Genomic DNA, 18,059 nt, shown 5'->3' on the forward strand with positions numbered 1-18,059 from the left:
ATTTCTGCTAAGAAAGAAGAGTCATGCATGACCTGGTAATAGCTCAGCAGTGTCTTAAAACATTCTCTACAGCCTTGCTTTGAATTCTACGCCAGAAGACGTCGGAACTGAAAATCCTCCGGCCGGCATGGTGATCGGAGATACAATGTACGTACTGATGATGCCGAAATCCGCTCTGTGCGATCTAGCGGTGACAGAGTTAACGCAGTGTGAAACTCAGACTCACAGGAGAGATGTTAGTAGGCTCAGAGTTGAGGTTTTAAATAATACCACAATGTTTAGCTAGAAATCGGAATCACAGGATAATTAGAGGGAAGAAGTGCCCAAAAAAATAATAGGAATCGGAACAATAGAAGACAAAATTCAGCCTCTTACGGTCGATTTTTTTTTTTTTTTTTACATTGTACATCTATATCTACAAGTCAGTGGACCACCTCAAAAGAATCTGGATATTAATAGCAAAATTATTTGCATATAATATTATGTAGAAATGTTAAGTTATCGTCTTCCTATAAGGCCTTATTTTTATGGGAATAGCATTTCTGCAGAGCTTTACACAACCATGATTTTATAGTAGGCATGGTCCCAGGCTCCCAGCTTGTCATTTCTTTTTTATAAATACTGAAAGACAAGATGCTTTGTGGAAATATCAAGACAATGGTATTGCTTATATCATTTCCCAAAATATATTATGGAATATTTGTTTTATTGTTTAGATAGTGCAAGAGTTGGAAAACAGAGAAAAAAATTCCTGTTTTAAAGTGGAAATTATTTTTCTCTGTTTTACAGCCCCACCATATGGTGGGGGGGGGGGGACAATGGTTCAACTTTGGCTCTTTTATCAACGGGGTAGAATCATCAAGGGAGATGATATTTTCACCCCCTATATTACTTGCACGCTCCCCTTTTAACTTGATTTGATGTGAAAATTGGGCAACTTTATGTCAAATCACATTTTAAGGGGAGGGTGCAAGTAATGCGCACGGGGGTGCTTGGGTGGGGGGGGGGGTGAAAATATCGTCACCCATCATCAATTTCTGCTAGGAAAGAAGAGTCATGCATGACCTGGTAATAGCTCAGCAGTGTCTTAAAACATTCTCTCCAGCCTTGCTTTGAATTCTACGCCAGAAGACGCCGGAACTGAAAATCCTCCGGCCGGCATGGTGATCGGAGATACAATGTACGTACTGATGATGCCGAAATCCGCTCTGTGCGATCTAGCGGTGACAGAGTTAACCCAGTGTGAAACTCAGACTCACAGGAGAGATGTTAGTAGGCTCAGAGTTGAGGTTTTAAATAATACCACAATGTTTAGCTAGAAATCAGAATCACAGGATAATTAGAGGGAAGAAGTGCCCAAAAAAAATAATAGGAATCGGAACAATAGAAGACAAAATTCAGCCTCTTACGGTCGATTTTTTTTTTTTTTTACATTGTACATCTATATCTACAAGTCAGTGGACCACCTCAAAAGAATCTGGATATTAATAGCAAAATTGTTTGCATATAATATTATGTAGAAATGTTAAGTTATCGTCTTCCTAGAAGGCCTTATTTTTATGGTAATAGCATTTCTGCAGAGCTTTACACAACCATGATTTTATAGTAGGCATGGTCCCAGGCTCCCAGCTTGTCATTTCTTTTTTATAAATACTGAAAGACAAGATGCTTTGTGGAAATATCAAGACAATGGTATTGCTTATATCATTTCCCAAAATATATTACGGAATATTTGTTTTATTGTTTAGATAGTGCAAGAGTTGGAAAACAGAGAAAAAAATTCCTGTTTTAAAGTGGAAATTATTTTTCTCTGTTTTACAGCCCCAGCATATGGTGGGGGGGGGGGGGGGGGACAATGGTTCAACTTTGGCTCTTTTATCAACGGGGTAGAATCATCAAGGGAGATGATATTTTCACCCCCTATATTACTTGCACGCTCCCCTTTTAACTTGATTTGATGTGAAAATTGGGCAACTTTATGTCAAATCACATTTTAAGGGGAGGGTGCAAGTAATGCGCACGGGGGTGCTTGGGTGGGGGGGGGGTGAAAATATCGTCACCCATCATCAATTTCTGCTAGGAAAGAAGAGTCATGCATGACCTGGTAATAGCTCAGCAGTGTCTTAAAACATTCTCTCCAGCCTTGCTTTGAATTCTACGCCAGAAGACGCCGGAACTGAAAATCCTCCGGCCGGCATGGTGATCGGAGATACAATGTACGTACTGATGATGCCGAAATCCGCTCTGTGCGATCTAGCGGTGACAGAGTTAACCCAGTGTGAAACTCAGACTCACAGGAGAGATGTTAGTAGGATCAGAGTTGAGGTTTTAAATAATACCACAATGTTTAGCTAGAAATCGGAATCACAGGATAATTAGAGGGAAGACGTGCCCAAAGAAATAATGGGAATCGGAACAATAGAAGACAAAATTCAGCCTCTTACGGTCGATTTTTTTTTTTTTACATTGTACATCTATATCTACAAGTCAGTGGACCACCTCAAAAGAATCTGGATATTAATAGCAAAATTATTTGCATATAATATTATATAGAAATGTTAAGTTATCGTCTTCCTAGAAGGCCTTATTTTTATGGGAATAGCATTTCTGCAGAGCTTTACACAACCATGTTTTTATAGTAGGCATGGTCCCAGGCTCCCAGCTTGTCATTTCTTTTTTATAAATACTATGCTTTGTGGAAATATCAAGACAATGGTATTGCTTATATCATTTCCCAAAATATATTATGGAATATTTGTTTTATTGTTTAGGTAGTGCAAGAGTTGGAAAACAGAGAAAAAAATTCCTGTTTTAAAGTGGAAATTATTTTTCTCTGTTTTACAGCCCCACCATATGCTCTCCTTCCTCTCCGCCTTCTCAAGTCTCTCTCACCACCCCTTTCTACTCCTCTTTGACCTTGGGTAAACTAATATTCCACGAATTTTGTTTTCATGGTTGCGAAACATGACCTAAATTTGATCAATCGGAAAAAAAATGGTTATAATAGTTTAATTGTTGTTATAGTTAGACTACTGATATCCTCACAATCATGCTTTGATAATGGGACGAACTCAAATTGTTTTTCATAGTTCAACCAGCTGTCAAAGGCTATTATCATTACCAAAAAGCAGATATCAATAGCCTACAGTCAATGACTTCCAAAGAGGTCTTCATGTCTCATTTGAAAGTAAAATTAAATTAATATAATCTTATCTACAATTGAGGATTAATTTTAGAGGCATCTTAAAATTATTTGCATATCATCTTATATCCAAATGGTTTGAAGTTAAAGACTGAGTGTTTGCAAATAATGAATCTAGTAGTTCTAGAATTCAGCGACAGGGCCCTCGGACATATACATGTCTTTTGAAACGAAAATGAGAGAGAGGGTGGAAATAATCTATATGTAGAATATTTATTCATGAGTTTAAACTAGGATTGAGCATTTCCAATTCTATGAGGATGGCATCTAAACAAGTTCTAACACAAAAATATACAGTAACAAAATCTGTTTGTTCTGATGCTGTACAACTCATCTACTCCCCCAATGTCCAATAAAAAAAAACTGCACTGATCGAGACATACACCCTTAAAGTTATCAGCTAGGCTAGGGCAATGATAAATTCACCCCCATTTCTTCCCGGGAAGAAAAGGGGACGAATTTATCACTTCATAGACTGTTCAAAAAAAGAAAAGAAAAAGACCCACACTAAAACAACCGAACTCAACCTTGGCATACTTTACAACCAATACATCCCTCTATTTCCCAAAAGAGAGGCAAAATGAACAGAAAAATAGAAGATAGCACATGCTCATGAACGAAATCAAGAAGCATATTGAATTTGGATGCTACTCTGTTACAGGAATCACATCTCATTTGGAAGGGGTTACAAAGAGTTTGATTTTTTGTGTTCTCAAAAACACCTAAATGAAGAAAAAAGTGGGAAAGTAAGTAAATGAAGAAAAAAAATGGAATATTTCTGTATAAAGCCCCTTCAAATCCCTCTTCTCAAACCAACCTCTTGGGATAATCAAGAATCATGGCTAAAACCTTCATGTCTCTCTCCATGTATATTCCTCTCATGGGCCAGGGCAAGGAAATTATAATGCGTGGCAAAAAAATGCATTACTTCTTGAGAAGAGATTTTATATGCTGATCCAAACCGTCCATTTGATGGGCCACAATGTGTTCAAATATGACCTTTGTGGCCCAACAAATGGACGGTTTAGATCATCCTATGGAGTAGGCCAAACCGTACTTTTTGGAAAAATACAGCTTTATAGAAGAGATTTTATATAAACGTGTAGCCGTATGAACGTGTATCTTTTAAAAAGTACGGCTCCATCAGATGATCCAAACAGTCCATTTGTTGGGAGACAATGTAAATTTCAAACAAGTATAGTACGGCTGACTCCATAGGATGATCCAAACCGTCCATTTCTTGGGCTATATTTTTCAAAAAAGTACGGTGCATCTTACTCCATAGGATGATCTAAGCCGTCCATTTGTTGGGCCACAAAGATATGTTTTAACACCTATTTACGCTGTGGCCCAACAAATGGATGGTTTGGATCATCATATGGAGTGGACCATACCATTTTATTTTTTTTTAAATACAGATTTATACAGCCACACACCATATAAAATCTCTTCCATAAACCTGTATGTTTAGAAAAGTACAGTACGACCCACTCTATACGATGATCCAAACCGTCCATTTGTTGGGTTGTACACCAATTTATGTGTTGCCCAACAAATGGACGGTTTGGATCATCGTATAGAATCATCTAGTGAGTCATACCGGTTGGAGTGGGCTGTACTTATACTTTTTGAAAAGACACCTGCTCATACGGCCACATCATATCATATAAAATCTCTTTGTGGGATGCATTTTTAAAAGGCTTCCCACCAAGAGAGATAAAGAGAGAGAGGGGTATGTGGCACAGTTTAACTTTCACTGGTTCGAAATATGTGGCAGTTAAGGGTGCGGGCAACAATTCTGATTATGTTTCTTGATTTTGATTTTGTTCCTTGATTTTGTTTTTTCTTATGAATATGATTCAAAAAAACAGAATCATGTATGGTAAGCGTGATAAAAAAGAACCATTTTTTAAAATTTTAGAACAGAATCCGGCGGATAAAATTGCTTATTTGCTGCAAATTATTGAAAAAATGAAAAAAATACATGCATTATAAGAGCAATTTATGAAAAGTAGTAAAACTAACTAATTTTAATAATAAACAAGAGTAATAAATGTAGTAATACCTTTAATTAACCAATATTTAAATAAAAAACTAAAATAAAAATTTATATAATATTATCGATAAAAACATCAACAATCATCTAAAGCCTTGATATCCAGCGAGAGAGGGGGTAAAAACACTAAAAAAGAGAGAGAGAGAGATGAGATTGCCTCCCTCCCTAGGGTTTCCATCAACCTACGGAGGTGGGGGAGAAGAAATCGCAGGAATAATTTCAACGAAACCAGAGTCAAGAGCTCAATCACATTTTTTTTTTTTAAATTTTAAAAAGGTTGATTTTTTTTTATTATCTTAAAACTACTTGGACAAGAGTTTCAAGAGAAACTTCTCCTGTTGCTCTTGTTGTATGTTTCTCCTCACATAGAAGTCGTATGGTTGTTACTACAATATAGCCCGATTTCTCTACTATTTTGAATGGCACACGCTTCTTACTGAATATGAGCCATTATATAATAAATGGAACATTTTCAGATCAATGCTACGGAGGAAGCCATTACGCTAAGTCTCTCTCCAAAAACGTGCTCTCATGGTGCTCTGCTGCAAATTACGTAAGACTGCAAGATGGCTCCAGTAAATTTTTCAGCAAGTCCCTTGGAACAAAACACTTGGTAAAAAGGAGGCAAGTGCAGTGGACGCCTTGATTATTTATTTTCTCCGAAAATTTCACACTTTTACGGGGGAGGCAGGATTCTTCCCTGGGAGCCTTTGATTCCCGCATTCGATTTTCGCTCTGACAACCTTGAGCAGGATTCTTCCCTGGAGCCTTCGATTCTCACTTTCGATTCCCGCTCTGACAACCTTGCTTTTACCCTATTTAACTCAATTTCTAAATTCAGAATAGTTATATCCATGCAATTTTAGTTGTAAATATCAGTTAATTGATACTAGATACACCTTTTCAGTTTCTAAGTTACTGTCATATGCTTATCCATTTCATTGCTTCTTCTTCAGAACAAGGGTCTGGAGGTGTGAAACCATTGAAGAAATAGAAGCTGAAAAGTCTTTGATTGAAGAAGATGCTGTGAGTGTATTTCTGATGATTATGATAATAGTCCGACCAGGATGCTGGCTAGACAGTTTTCTATACTTTTGATGTGAATTTTTCTATTGAAATACTGGTTATAAACTTATCATAGATTGAAACTATTTCTTTCCAGTTGCAAAGCTTAACTAAAATCGTCTTCCTGTTTATAAATCCTGTTATATTCTAGAGGAAAAGAATGGAAAAGACTGTTGAAACAATTCTCTCAAATTTCAATGCGGTAAGGACATAAATACCCTCATTTGCAGAGGGATTAGGGTTACACTATTTTATGGGAAGCCGGCATGATTTTTCATATGGTGGTGGTGATGTTGAAAACTAAGAGATCTCTAATCTATTAAAATAGGATAACAACGACATGCAGCAATATGTAGAAGAGATGAAAGAAAAAGGGAAAAATACTCTTAGACCCCCTGTGGTTTCTGACACATTTGACTTAACCCCTAATGTTTAAAAAGTTAAAAGTAGACCCCCTGTGGTTTCAATTTGTGTGAGGTAGACCCTCTCAGTTGACGGCTCGTCCACATATTGAAGGGTTAGGATGATCCAATGGAGCTGATTTTTTAGGCACACCCTATCTATGTCAAGGCCCATCAAATGAACGCTTTGGATCATCCAAACAATGTGGGCCTAATGTGTTTTTGGTAGTGTTTGGATTCGGGTATGTTCCCACATTGTTTGGATGATCCAAAGCGTTCGATGGGCTTGACATAGATAGGGTGTGCCCAAAAAGTCAGCTCCATCGGATCATTCTAACCCTTCAATCTGTGGACGAACCGTCAACTGAGGGGGCCTACCTTATACAAAATTGAAACCACAGGGGTTGTACTTGTAACTTTTTAAACATTAGGGGTTAAGTTGAATGTGTCAGGGGGTCTACGTGTATATTTCCCAAAAAAAACATAATTACACAAAATAAGAATACAAGATTTATGTCGTTCCTCAGCAAGTCAGCATGCTTACATCTACAAAGAAGTGTTTAATTATTTCGGTTTATGCTTGCAAAAACTCTCCTATTCTCTTGGCAAAAAAAAAAAGGAAAAAAAAACTTACAAAACCTCACCCCCTAGCTGAAAAACTTGGCTTATATGTTATATCTGCATCAAAAAATAACTGAAATACTGATACCTTTAAGTGCAAAACTGAAAATTAAATTTTTCTTCAGAAAATCCCGACAGAGACAGGGTGTTGTTTCACTTCCAAAATACAAGAAGACAGCATGTACAACAGTGAGCAAAAATATAGGTGAGTTTTATACATTTTAATGATCAAAATAGTTGGTCTAGGATAGATCAAGAAAAAAAAAAACCCTTATTAGATTATCTTAAACCTTTGATCTGATTGATGAACTTTGTGTTATGTCATTTTAATTTTCTAATCATCCACCCAAAGGGCACAAATCCAAGGGTTAGGATCGTATCATTTTGTGGACTTTTTCTCGCTAGAGTCGCACGTGCTACCGACTCTCTCTCTAACGCTTCTTATTACACGTGACTTTATTCTTGTAACCCCTTTCCCCCGCTGCTCTCGAGCTCAAGTAAACCCTAGCTTCTGCTCGTCAGGTAGTGCTAGGGTTTATCTCGGACCTGGGTACTGATACTGACCTAGGTTTTCACCATGCAATCTGAAGAAGCCACGGCCTCCATGGAAATTGAAAGGGTTTCTTCAGAACCTAAAACTGGATCTGGGTCTCCACCTTTAAAGCCCAAATTCGAGCCTCTTAAAGCTCACGAAACCTCCAACGGCCGAGTTCAGTTTCGCAAGGTCTCTGTTCCTACGCATCGGTTTACTCCTCTCAGGAAAGCTTGGATGGAAATCTACACTCCGATATACGAGCAGATGAAGATCGACATACGTATGAATCTCAAGGTAATGAAGATATTTCACCTCTCTTCTCTCGATTTTTCATTGAGTTTTTTTTATTTGAGTAATACGTTTTGGGCTTTCGGATTTTGGAATTACTTGTTTTTTGAGAAGGACGGGAATCCGTGTTTGTATTGGAAATTGGGTATTATGGTTGAAGACATGGGTGTTAGATTTTGTCTTTTGTCTATTGAAAAATTAGGGTTTGGGATTTGGTGGCTAGAGTTTGTATCTGGATTTTGGGGACTTGGTTTTGAATGTACAGTTAGGTTCTCACCTGAAGTGTTGTTTTTTTTTTTTTTTTTGTAAGGAGAAGTTTACTAGTTTTTGAGTTTAGAGAATTGGTTTATGGTTTAGTAGGGTTTTATTTGGGAATTCAAAGTTTGTATTTAGATATATGGAATTAGGGCTGTTGTTTGGAAACCTGACAATTAGGATTTGGCAATTTGAGCTTTGGATTTTCTTTTGTTTACGATTTCAGCTGAAATTGCATCAATTTGCTTACTTCGTTAATATTTTGGGTCTGGTCAGTGTAGACTTATATTTTTCTCTTCTTTGCTGTGATTATGTATTTTCTGTTGGAAAAAATTGAGGGTACTGTTGTTGATAGAAAACAGAAACTTGTTGCTTCAAGGCGTGATATCACTTTCCTTAAGCCAAGATTCGCCCCCACTAGTAGTGTGCCAAGGGGATCCGCGAATTGCCTCCAAGATACAATGAAGCCTAGTAGGGAAGCCCTACTAATGTTTGATGACGCGTAGCATTAGCGGAATCAAACCCGAAATATCCTTCCGAAATTTTAAGCCTTAGAGAAATTTCTAGATACTGTTTATGCAGAAAACAATATCTAGAACAGTAAACAAAAGAAAAACAGTATGTAGAAATACTTGGGGATTTTGTAGGAGTGTAGAAGAGAGTGTAAAGTCTGTCAGAATTGCCAATTCGTTTTTCTGTTATGAAATGACTGAATTCTGCACATTTTGTAGACCACCTGGTGTCTTTTCAGTGTGAAAAACACCTCTACAGGGCACCTTTCCAGAATGTTTGAAATCTGACCGTTAGATCGCACCCATTGATATTGAACGGTCCTGATCGATCGTAGAGGTGACTGTTGGTTTGAGTAAAACCTCTCTCCAACCCGGTCATCGTTAGATCAACCATCTATGGTGTGGATCGCACCCCCTTGGCACTTGACCGTTGTGGGAAGGGACACAACCCATTTGATCACACTCTTTGTCGTTGGAGTTATGGGCCCGTTGGGTCGACCATTAGGTCCGAACCGAACCATTCGGCTTGATGGGCCTAATAACCATTTGACCCACCCATCCGACCGGTCCACCTTCATCTTGATCCAACGGTGCAGATCAAATCTGAAAAAATTAAAGGCTCCAATCGTTCCTCGCGACGTTGCGTACGAAGTGCAAAGTGCGCCTAAAAAAGCGCCAATAAAGCGCCACTATGCGCCCCATAGCCCATTGCCCACGCCGCGCGTGTGCGAACGGTGCGTTGCACCGTTTCGCAGGTCCAACCATGGGTTCAACCCAATGTGCAATCAACAAGTATTAGAGAAGTGTAGTGCTTTATAAACCCTTCTCTTTACTTTCTCTCATCCGGTACGGGACTATCTTTTCAACTACACTTCTACATCCTATTGTAAAAGCAAATCTTTCCAAGAAAACATTTTCTTTTTCCCAAACGCTTTTGATAAAATATTTTCCAAAACACTAAAACATGCGAAATACATGATTTTGAAAATCCACGAAAATTTTCTCATCAGGCTTGGAAATCTTATGCATAAATGAAGGTATCTCTCGATGGAAGCAGAGTTTATAGCTCTGGCAGCATGCTGTAAAGAGACGGAATGGCTTCGGAATTTGTTATTGGAAATTCCGTTATGGTCTAAACCAATGCCATCGATTTATGTCCATTGTGATAGTCAGGCCACACTATCAAGGGCATATAATCATGTTTATAATAGTAAGTCCAGACATATAGGACTTAGATATAGTACTATAAGAGAGTTACTTACTAATGGAGTAGTAACTATTGATTTTGTGAGATCGAGCCAAAACTTGGCTGATCCATTCACTAAAGCTCTTGCAAGAGATCTGGTGTGTAAAACATCATTAGGGATGGGGTTAAAGCCATTAACCAATAGTCACCAATGATGGAACCTCAACTCAACACTTGAATAAACATCAAGTCTTGAGTTCAATGAGTTTAAGTACATCATATGGAGTGATTGCAAGCACTATAATCTGTATTATTTGCCATCCCAAGGTAAAGTGCTTGGTACCTGTAATGTTTAAAAGGAGAAGGCTGAGTATTTAAACTCTTAATAGGCTTATAACATAGTGTTGGAGTGTTTTAGTTACAGGGGCACTCTTGATAAGCCTACCTATGTGAGTGTGGGAGTGGTGCCGCTTCCTATGAGACCTGGCTTGTCTCTAGAGCGCTCATGAAACCAAGATATAGACACAAGGCCAGTACATGTGTCGGTTTTAGAAATTGCCCAAAGAGGTGAAATCTTGTGTGTGTGACGTATTCGGTTAACCAAATAGAATAGCTAGTTCAAAGATACGTCTATTATGCAATTCTGGTTAACTTTGATGTGTCCTCACTAAGTAAATGTTCAAATCGAGAGATTCCTTCATCTATGCATAAGATTTCCAAGCCTGATGAGAAAATTTTCTTTAATTTTGAAAATGGTGGGGGATTGTTAGTAATTTTGGATTTTCAAAATCATGTATTTTGCAAGTTTTAGTGTTTTGGAAAATGTTTTATCAAAAGCGTTTGGGAAAAAGAAAATATTTTCTTGGAAAGATTTGCTTTTACAAAATGATGTAGAAGTGTAGTTGAAAAGATAGTCCTGTACCGGATGAGAGAAAGGAAAGAGAAGGGCTTATAAAGCACTACACTTCTTTAATACTTGTTGATTGCACATTGGGTTGAACCCATGGTTGGACCCGCGGTCGCACACGCGCACTCGCACGCGCGCGCGCGACGTGGGCAATGGGCTATAGGGCACATAGTGGCGCTTTATTGGCCCTTTTTTAGGTGCACTTTGCACTTCCCAACGTCGCGACGAGCGATTGGAGCCTTTAATTTTTTCAGATTTGATCTGCACCGTTGGATCAAGATGAAGGTGGACCGGTCGGATGGGTGGGTCAAATGGTTCGTAGGCCCATCAAGCCGAATGGTTCGGTTAGGTTGGGCTTCGGTTCGGGCCTAATGGTCGGCCCAACGGGCTCATAACTCCAACAGTCAAAGAGTGTAATCAAATGGGTTGTGTCCCTTCCCCCAACGGTCAAGTGTCAAGGGGGTGCGATCCACACCATAGATGGTTGATCTAACGATGACTGGGTTGGAGAGAGGTTTTACTCACACCAACAGTCACCTCTACGATCGATCAGGACCGTTCAATATCAATGGGTGCGATCTAACGGTCAGATTTCAAACATTCTGGAAAGGTGCCCTGTAGAGGTGTTTTTCACACTGAAAAGACACCAGGTGGTCTAGAAAATATGCAGAATTCAGTCATTTCATATAGAAAAAACCAATTGGCAATTCTGACAGACTTCACACTCTCTTCTACACTCCTACAAAATCCCCAAGTATTTCTACATACTGCTTTTCTTTTGTTTACTGTTCTAGATACTGTTTTTCTGCAGAAACAGTATCTAGAAATTTCTCTAAGGCTTGAAATTTCGGAAGGGCATTTCGGGTTTGATTCCGCTAGTGCTACGCGTCATCAAACATTAGTAGGGCTTCCCTACTAGGCTTCATTGTATCTTGGAGGCAATTCGCGGATCCCCTTTGCACACTACTAGGGGGGGCGAATCTTGTCTTAAGGAAAGTGATATCACGCCTTGAAGCAACAAGTTTCTGTTTTCTATCAACAACAGTACCCTCAATTTTTTCCAACATTTTCATGGGTGTGTTGGTTGTTTATACCCAGAATCAGTATTTGCAGAATTAGTTTCGTTATAACCTTTGAACTTGTTTTCACTTTCAAGTGATACCATAATTTCTTTGCGATTTCAGTTAAATTTGGAATTTTGCTCTTTTAAACTTCACCACGTTTTTTTTCCCCTGAAATGTAAATTGTAATTTTTAGGCTCGGAAGGTAGAATTGAAGACAAGGTCAGACACCCCTGATGTCAGTAACCTCCAGAAATGTGCCGATTTTGTCCATGCCTTCATGTTTGGGTTCGATATTATAGATGCCATTGCTCTTCTGCGTTTGGATGATCTCTATGTGGATTCTTTTGAGATCAAGGATGTGAAGACACTGCGAGGAGAGCACCTTTCTCGTGCAATTGGTCGGCTATCTGGTAAAGGTGGTAAGACAAAGTTTGCTATTGAGAACTCTACGAAGACAAGAATTGTGATAGCAGATACAAAGATCCACATACTAGGATCTTTCTTGAACATCAAGGTTGCTAGAGATTCTCTTTGTAGTCTTATTTTAGGATCACCAGCGGGTAAAGTCTATTCCAAACTTAGAGCAGTTACTTCTAGATTGGCAGAAAGGTTTTGATCATGCAATTCTTCTTTTTATTCATGATTTTGATGTTGCTTGCGGAATCAAGTTATTTGTTTTAGTACAATTTATCAGGCTACTATGTAATCATCTGGCATTGGATGTTCATTTTCCATTGATGGGCATTCCCCACAGAGGATTTTATATATTTCAGAACTCTTGGTTCATGATATCAATACTTGTTTTATGTTTGCATCTGAGTACTAAATGTTTTGAATCATTGTTGTCAAAAGCAAAGTGAAGTAAGAGCTTATAGGGGTTAATTGTTGTAGCTGGTAATATGAAGTGATGTGTTTCAGTTTGTAGGGATTTCAGGTTTGAGTCCCCACCTTGGTATATACCAAGAACTTTATTGAGATATGCAGATGGCTAATGCGGTGGGAAGCTAATAATGTACGGCCTTAGATGATACTGGAATTAGTTGGTTGCAGCAAAATGTTGCTTCTTTTGAAAGGCACTTTGTCACAACGGATGTTTGCAGAAATGCCCATGCACAAATTGAACTCCCAATTTATATGCTATCTCTTGGCATTCCTTAATGTTTAGGGTATAGTTTTTAGGTTTTACCATCACGTGTTTTAGGATTTAGGGTTTGGGTTTTGGTGTCCGGAGTTTGGGGTTTAACTTGTATGTTTGAGGTTTAAGGGTCAGGGTTTGGGGTATGGCGTTTAGTATTTAAGGTTAGGGCTCAGAGATTAGGGGATTAAGGTTTATGGCTCAGGGTTTAGGCCTTTAGGGTATTCCATTCCTTGAAAGCCAGTGGATAGACACAAGAGGCAGCGAAACAGTCGATAGTAAAGCTTATATAAGCAGTGACTACATATCTAGTTTACATATCTAGAGGCATGCTCTAGCAACTTAACACAGGGTACGACCTGGCGGCTAGGCGGCTAACTCAAAAAGTCCCCTGATGTATGCAGGATCAGCTAAAGTGGATAACTCGTCGGATTGGCGGGACCACTCAACAGGAATAATCACCATGTATCTAACAAAAGTAAATGGAGTGACGAGAAGGATAGTTCATTTCTAATAAGAGTTCGGCTCTAGGAACATTCGGAGACAACTAGTACCTGTGAGAACCTTCATAAATTGATGTTGAGAGAATCACACCACTTTTTGTTTAATACGATTACATGAAAGCTTCAAACGAAATGAGTCTCAAATTTTTCAGAAATTAAGTTATCTATGTTAAAGGAAATTATCTAAGAACTATTGTTCTCCTACATGATTTAAAGATATACAACTTTAAAACTACAGTTGTAGCAAACTGAGGTTCACAGTTGAGTCAAATGAGAGGTGAAAAGATCATTTATAATTCCCCCCCAGGACATTGGGACACATTTTGGGATAACTGTGTTTCGCTTTCATAGAAATTAAGTTGGGAACCAGTAAAAAAAAAAAGAGCAATGCACAGAAACAAATAAGAATGTTAGCCCCAAACTGAAATCCCTTCTTCTTATGCTTAATGTCACAAGAAAGTTTGCAGGAATACTCTGAAAAACCACTAACCATTTAGCTGAATATTTGGCACTTCTTTATGGCCAGGAAATATTGTTTTCACTGCAAATCAAGAGTTTATGTATAAAAGTCAAGTCGTCCAATATTTTGCAGGACTTGGGGAGGAATTTCATCTTTCAGAGAAGCTTGACAAATGTATTCTACATACATCTTTAGTTAGGCCATGTTTGGATTCCCACAAGATTTGGATTAGGATTTCTCTCACATTTGCTGTTGAGATTCGGAACTGGATCGGATCCTTCGATTTCCAAATCAGATACAACAGTGAAAACAAATCTGATTTTCAAATCTTTTCTGTGAGACATATTTGGAAATCTATATTTGTGGCAATTACATTCACCCTCACTGCCCCTCGACCTTGCTGCAGCAACGACAAGACGTCCCTCCCTCTCTCGTACAACATGAGCATGTGGATGATTGATGTATTTTATATCCAAATACAAAAACATGAGGAATCCAAACGTGGCCTAACAGTATTTCTGATGTTATTGCCAAGGCAGCTGCACAGTCTCAAACCATGAGTTGATGGTTTCATGTTCCTCTCTCCGGAAATCTCAACTATGTTATTGTTATAAAAAACAAAGCGAATCACATGTAAATACTTCTTTTGATACATACACAAATACAACCTAGTTTTCAATGTGCCCAAAAAAAAACCCCATAACCAGCTACTCTCCTTAGCTGGTGAATTGGGCCGAGTGATCTGCCACTTCTAACGTATTTCCATAAAAAATAAACTGATTTTGGAGGCCGGTCTTATCCATGTTTAAAGGAACTATGATGTGACAAAAAACTTAGGCACATGCTTAGGAGGTGTAAGACGGGAACATTGAGGACAGATTTATCGTCTCTGAGAGAATCCGGTGGCTCTCTGAGCGTGTGCGTGCACACAAATTTATATATATATATATATATATATATATATATATATATATATATATATATATATATGAGGAAAGTGTTTCTACTCGGTCCCCTAGATAAGCTTATCTACTCCTCCCTTTAAAAAAATACAGTGGGCCCACGCTGTTTGGATGATCCAAAGCATTCATTTGATAGGTCTTAACATAGATAGGGTGTGCCCAAAAAATCAGCACCAAAGGGTCATCCTAGCCCTTCGTTTTGTAGTGCCTTGTGGTGCCCAGAATGGACACATATAAACGTCCACGTTTATATGCGTCCATTTTGGACACAGTGTGCCCAACAAAACAAAGGGCTAGGATGACCCTTTGGTGCTGATTTTTTGGGCACACCCTATCTATGTTAAGACCTATCAAATGAATGCTTTGGATCATCCAAACAGCGTGGGCCCACTGTATTTTTTTAAAGGGAGGAGTAGATAAGCTTATCTAGGGGACCGAGTAGAAACACTTTCCTCTATATATATATATATATATATATATATATATATATATATATATATATATATATATATAGAGAGAGAGAGAGAGAGAGAGAGAGAGAGAGAGCTTCATCGTCTGACTCTCGGGCTGACTCTCGAGGGAGTTACTCCCAAGCTGAGGGAGAGAGAAGGAACCACAAACCACAAATCTCACCCTTGAAATCAAAATTTGCTCTAGCCTAAGCACCGACTCATTCATGACTAAACAGCAACGACGTATGCTGCTGCTTCTTTTTTTTTTAATGGCAAAGCTGGGGTTTTGCGGGGACCCCTACCGATTTATTTCAAAATAGAGATGATACAAGGAAAGCACAGAGCATACACTAACTTGGGAAATGCAAGGAAGGGATGAACCAAAGCTCAACACACATATGAGTGAGCAGACACTAAGCCTAAGAGATCAAGATGCTCAGTAATTCTGAATTACATAATCGGCTAATTTGGATGGGATATGTTTTGGCCAACTTTTCTGACGAACTTCCTGCCAGGTTTCATTTGGTTCAACTTCTGGGATCACTTGGGCGGCCTCTTTATCCTTCTTCTCAATAAAAATTTTTCCTTTTCAGGATTTGAAGTTATCCCCTGTTGGCAGGACGTGCTTCGTCGTGAGTAGCTCTTGCTAACTCCTCCTCGACTCCTCGTAGAAGCACCATTTTGGTATGGATTGTGAGACCCTCAAAGTGGCATTATGAGATCATTGATTTGAGCTTCTTCAAAGCATCAGTCATGAAGGTGGCATCATCTAATTTTTGATATAGGAACTGGTTAAAGGAGAAGTCATCTAAGTACAATAGATCTAAAGGGATCTCCCCTGGAATTTGAGCCTTTTGATGGGCCTTTGATGAGCATCACTTTCTTCTGTGGGCGAGGGGTGACCTGAGGGTTGGATTTCTTCATTCTGTTTTTCATCAGAACTTTCTTTTATTTCATGAGGCTCATCCTCTCTTGCTTCATTATTTCTCTCGTCATTGTCCTCTTCATCCTCTACAGATTGGAGAATAGAGAATGGGTTGATGGTGCCATTTCAAAAAGAGAGAGAGAGAGAGAGAGAGAGAGAGAGAGAGAGAATGGGTTGATGGTAGTAAAAGGCTTCGTGGAAGTGGATTCAATCTGGGATGCTTTCGCGGGGGCTTTTGGGGATACCTGAGCAGGTTCTTCCATGTTTTGGTCCAGATCTTTGGTGTGGGATTCCTTTTGAATTGGTTTCCAAATTTTTTTTCCTTGTGTTTCTTTCTCCTTGTTGCATTGTTGGGGGCAAGTTTTTTGGGTATGACTGAAGGTTTGGCAAAGGCTACAGGACATTGGTTTCCAATCATATTCTACAGGCTGGTGAGTAATATCAAAAGAGGTTCAGATGGGAATTGAAACAGGCAAAGGAGATCCAGCTTCAACCTCAACACACATACGGGCGTAGTTTAATCTTGTGGCCTCCGCCGTTTGGCTGTCCATATAAAGTGGGGGTTCCGATTCCACTTGCTATTTTGCTAAGAATCCTCTGTTTCTAGAATTTAAGATGAAGCCCGGGTAATCTTATCCAGACTGGGATGGATTTTAAATTTGGTTTTTCAAAAGGCATCTCTTTTGACCATTTCCGGAGAATAAGCAGCCTACCTCCATAGGAATGAGCTGGGGCTTCTAGGACCTGGGCACAATCATCAGGATTTGTGAATTTGAAAAGGAAGAATCCATTGTTCGTGGCGTAAAGATTCAGATCTCCTTTTAATCTCCATTTCGAGCTAGATGATCCCTCAGGGCTAAGTAGTAGGGCCTTCTTCCAAGAAAAAAGCCAACTAGACAGTTGTCCCACTTCATTTCTGCTTCACTGACTTCCTCATCTTCTACTTCAATGCAGATCGATCCCTTCTCGTCTTTACCTGGTTGTACGACATCAAGGTTCAGGGGAACGGAGGACGAGGGTTGTGAGAAGAGAGAGGTGGGAAAGCCGAAATTTGGAATTGAGGTTTGGGCGGGCTGAGGGAGAAGTACTCTCCAATAGTCTCAGGATCTGCTCTGTCTCTATTGAGGTTAGGGAGAATGGGATTTTGCTTTCTTACCAGACAGGAGTGAATCGGAGTTGGGTCTAGGGGTTGAGGATGGCTTTTTATCAAATATTTTATGGTTTCTGGTTCCAGCTTTGGTATGGGTTTCAGAGGCCTCGGCAGGAGCTGGAAGAAACTTTTCAAGGGCCTCTAAGGTTGAGTGTCTTTGACGGCTACCGTGGGTTTTTGAACTGGGTTGCAGCAAATTTGGATGTTGAAGAGGAGGAGGAGACGGGAACCCATATTCTTCTTCGAGTTCTCGAATGGCTGGAGGAATGATTTCATGGGTAGGAGGAGATTTCCCTTGATCGGGTGGTCTCTCCATGAAAGGGCTGGGTTCGTTTTTTATGCTGCTTCTTTCAAATGACCATAAAAATTCTTCTTTCAAA

At 39.2% G+C, this 18,059-nt stretch overlaps 1 protein-coding gene across 1 annotated transcript; it reads left to right on the plus strand.

Annotated features, from left to right (window-relative positions):
* The first annotated feature begins 7,817 nt into the window (after positions 1–7,817).
* Positions 7,818–12,911, plus strand: LOC143845762 (uncharacterized). The gene is made up of 2 exons (XM_077354178.1): positions 7,818–8,174; positions 12,286–12,911. The coding sequence occupies exons 1-2, from the start codon at positions 7,923–7,925 to the stop codon at positions 12,706–12,708; spliced, it is 675 nt and encodes a 224-aa protein (XP_077210293.1). The 5' UTR covers positions 7,818–7,922; the 3' UTR covers positions 12,709–12,911.
* Positions 12,912–18,059: the final 5,148 nt, after the last annotated feature.

This window comes from Tasmannia lanceolata, unplaced genomic scaffold (genome assembly GCF_043159265.1).
Source record: "Tasmannia lanceolata isolate RefF3 unplaced genomic scaffold, GAP_Taslan_0.1 ptg000015l, whole genome shotgun sequence".
In the NCBI taxonomy this organism is placed as follows: Eukaryota; Viridiplantae; Streptophyta; class Magnoliopsida; order Canellales; family Winteraceae; genus Tasmannia; species Tasmannia lanceolata.

What these genes read in the sequence shown, in the direction of transcription:
- LOC143845762 (XM_077354178.1), top strand. Translation starts at nt 7,923, where the DNA reads ATGCAATCTGAAGAAGCCACGGCCTCCATGGAAATTGAAAGGGTTTCT. An exon ending in ACATACGTATGAATCTCAAG is followed by an intron (nt 8,175 to 12,285) that starts GTAATGAAGATA and finishes TGTAATTTTTAG; the next exon opens with GCTCGGAAGGTAGAATTGAA.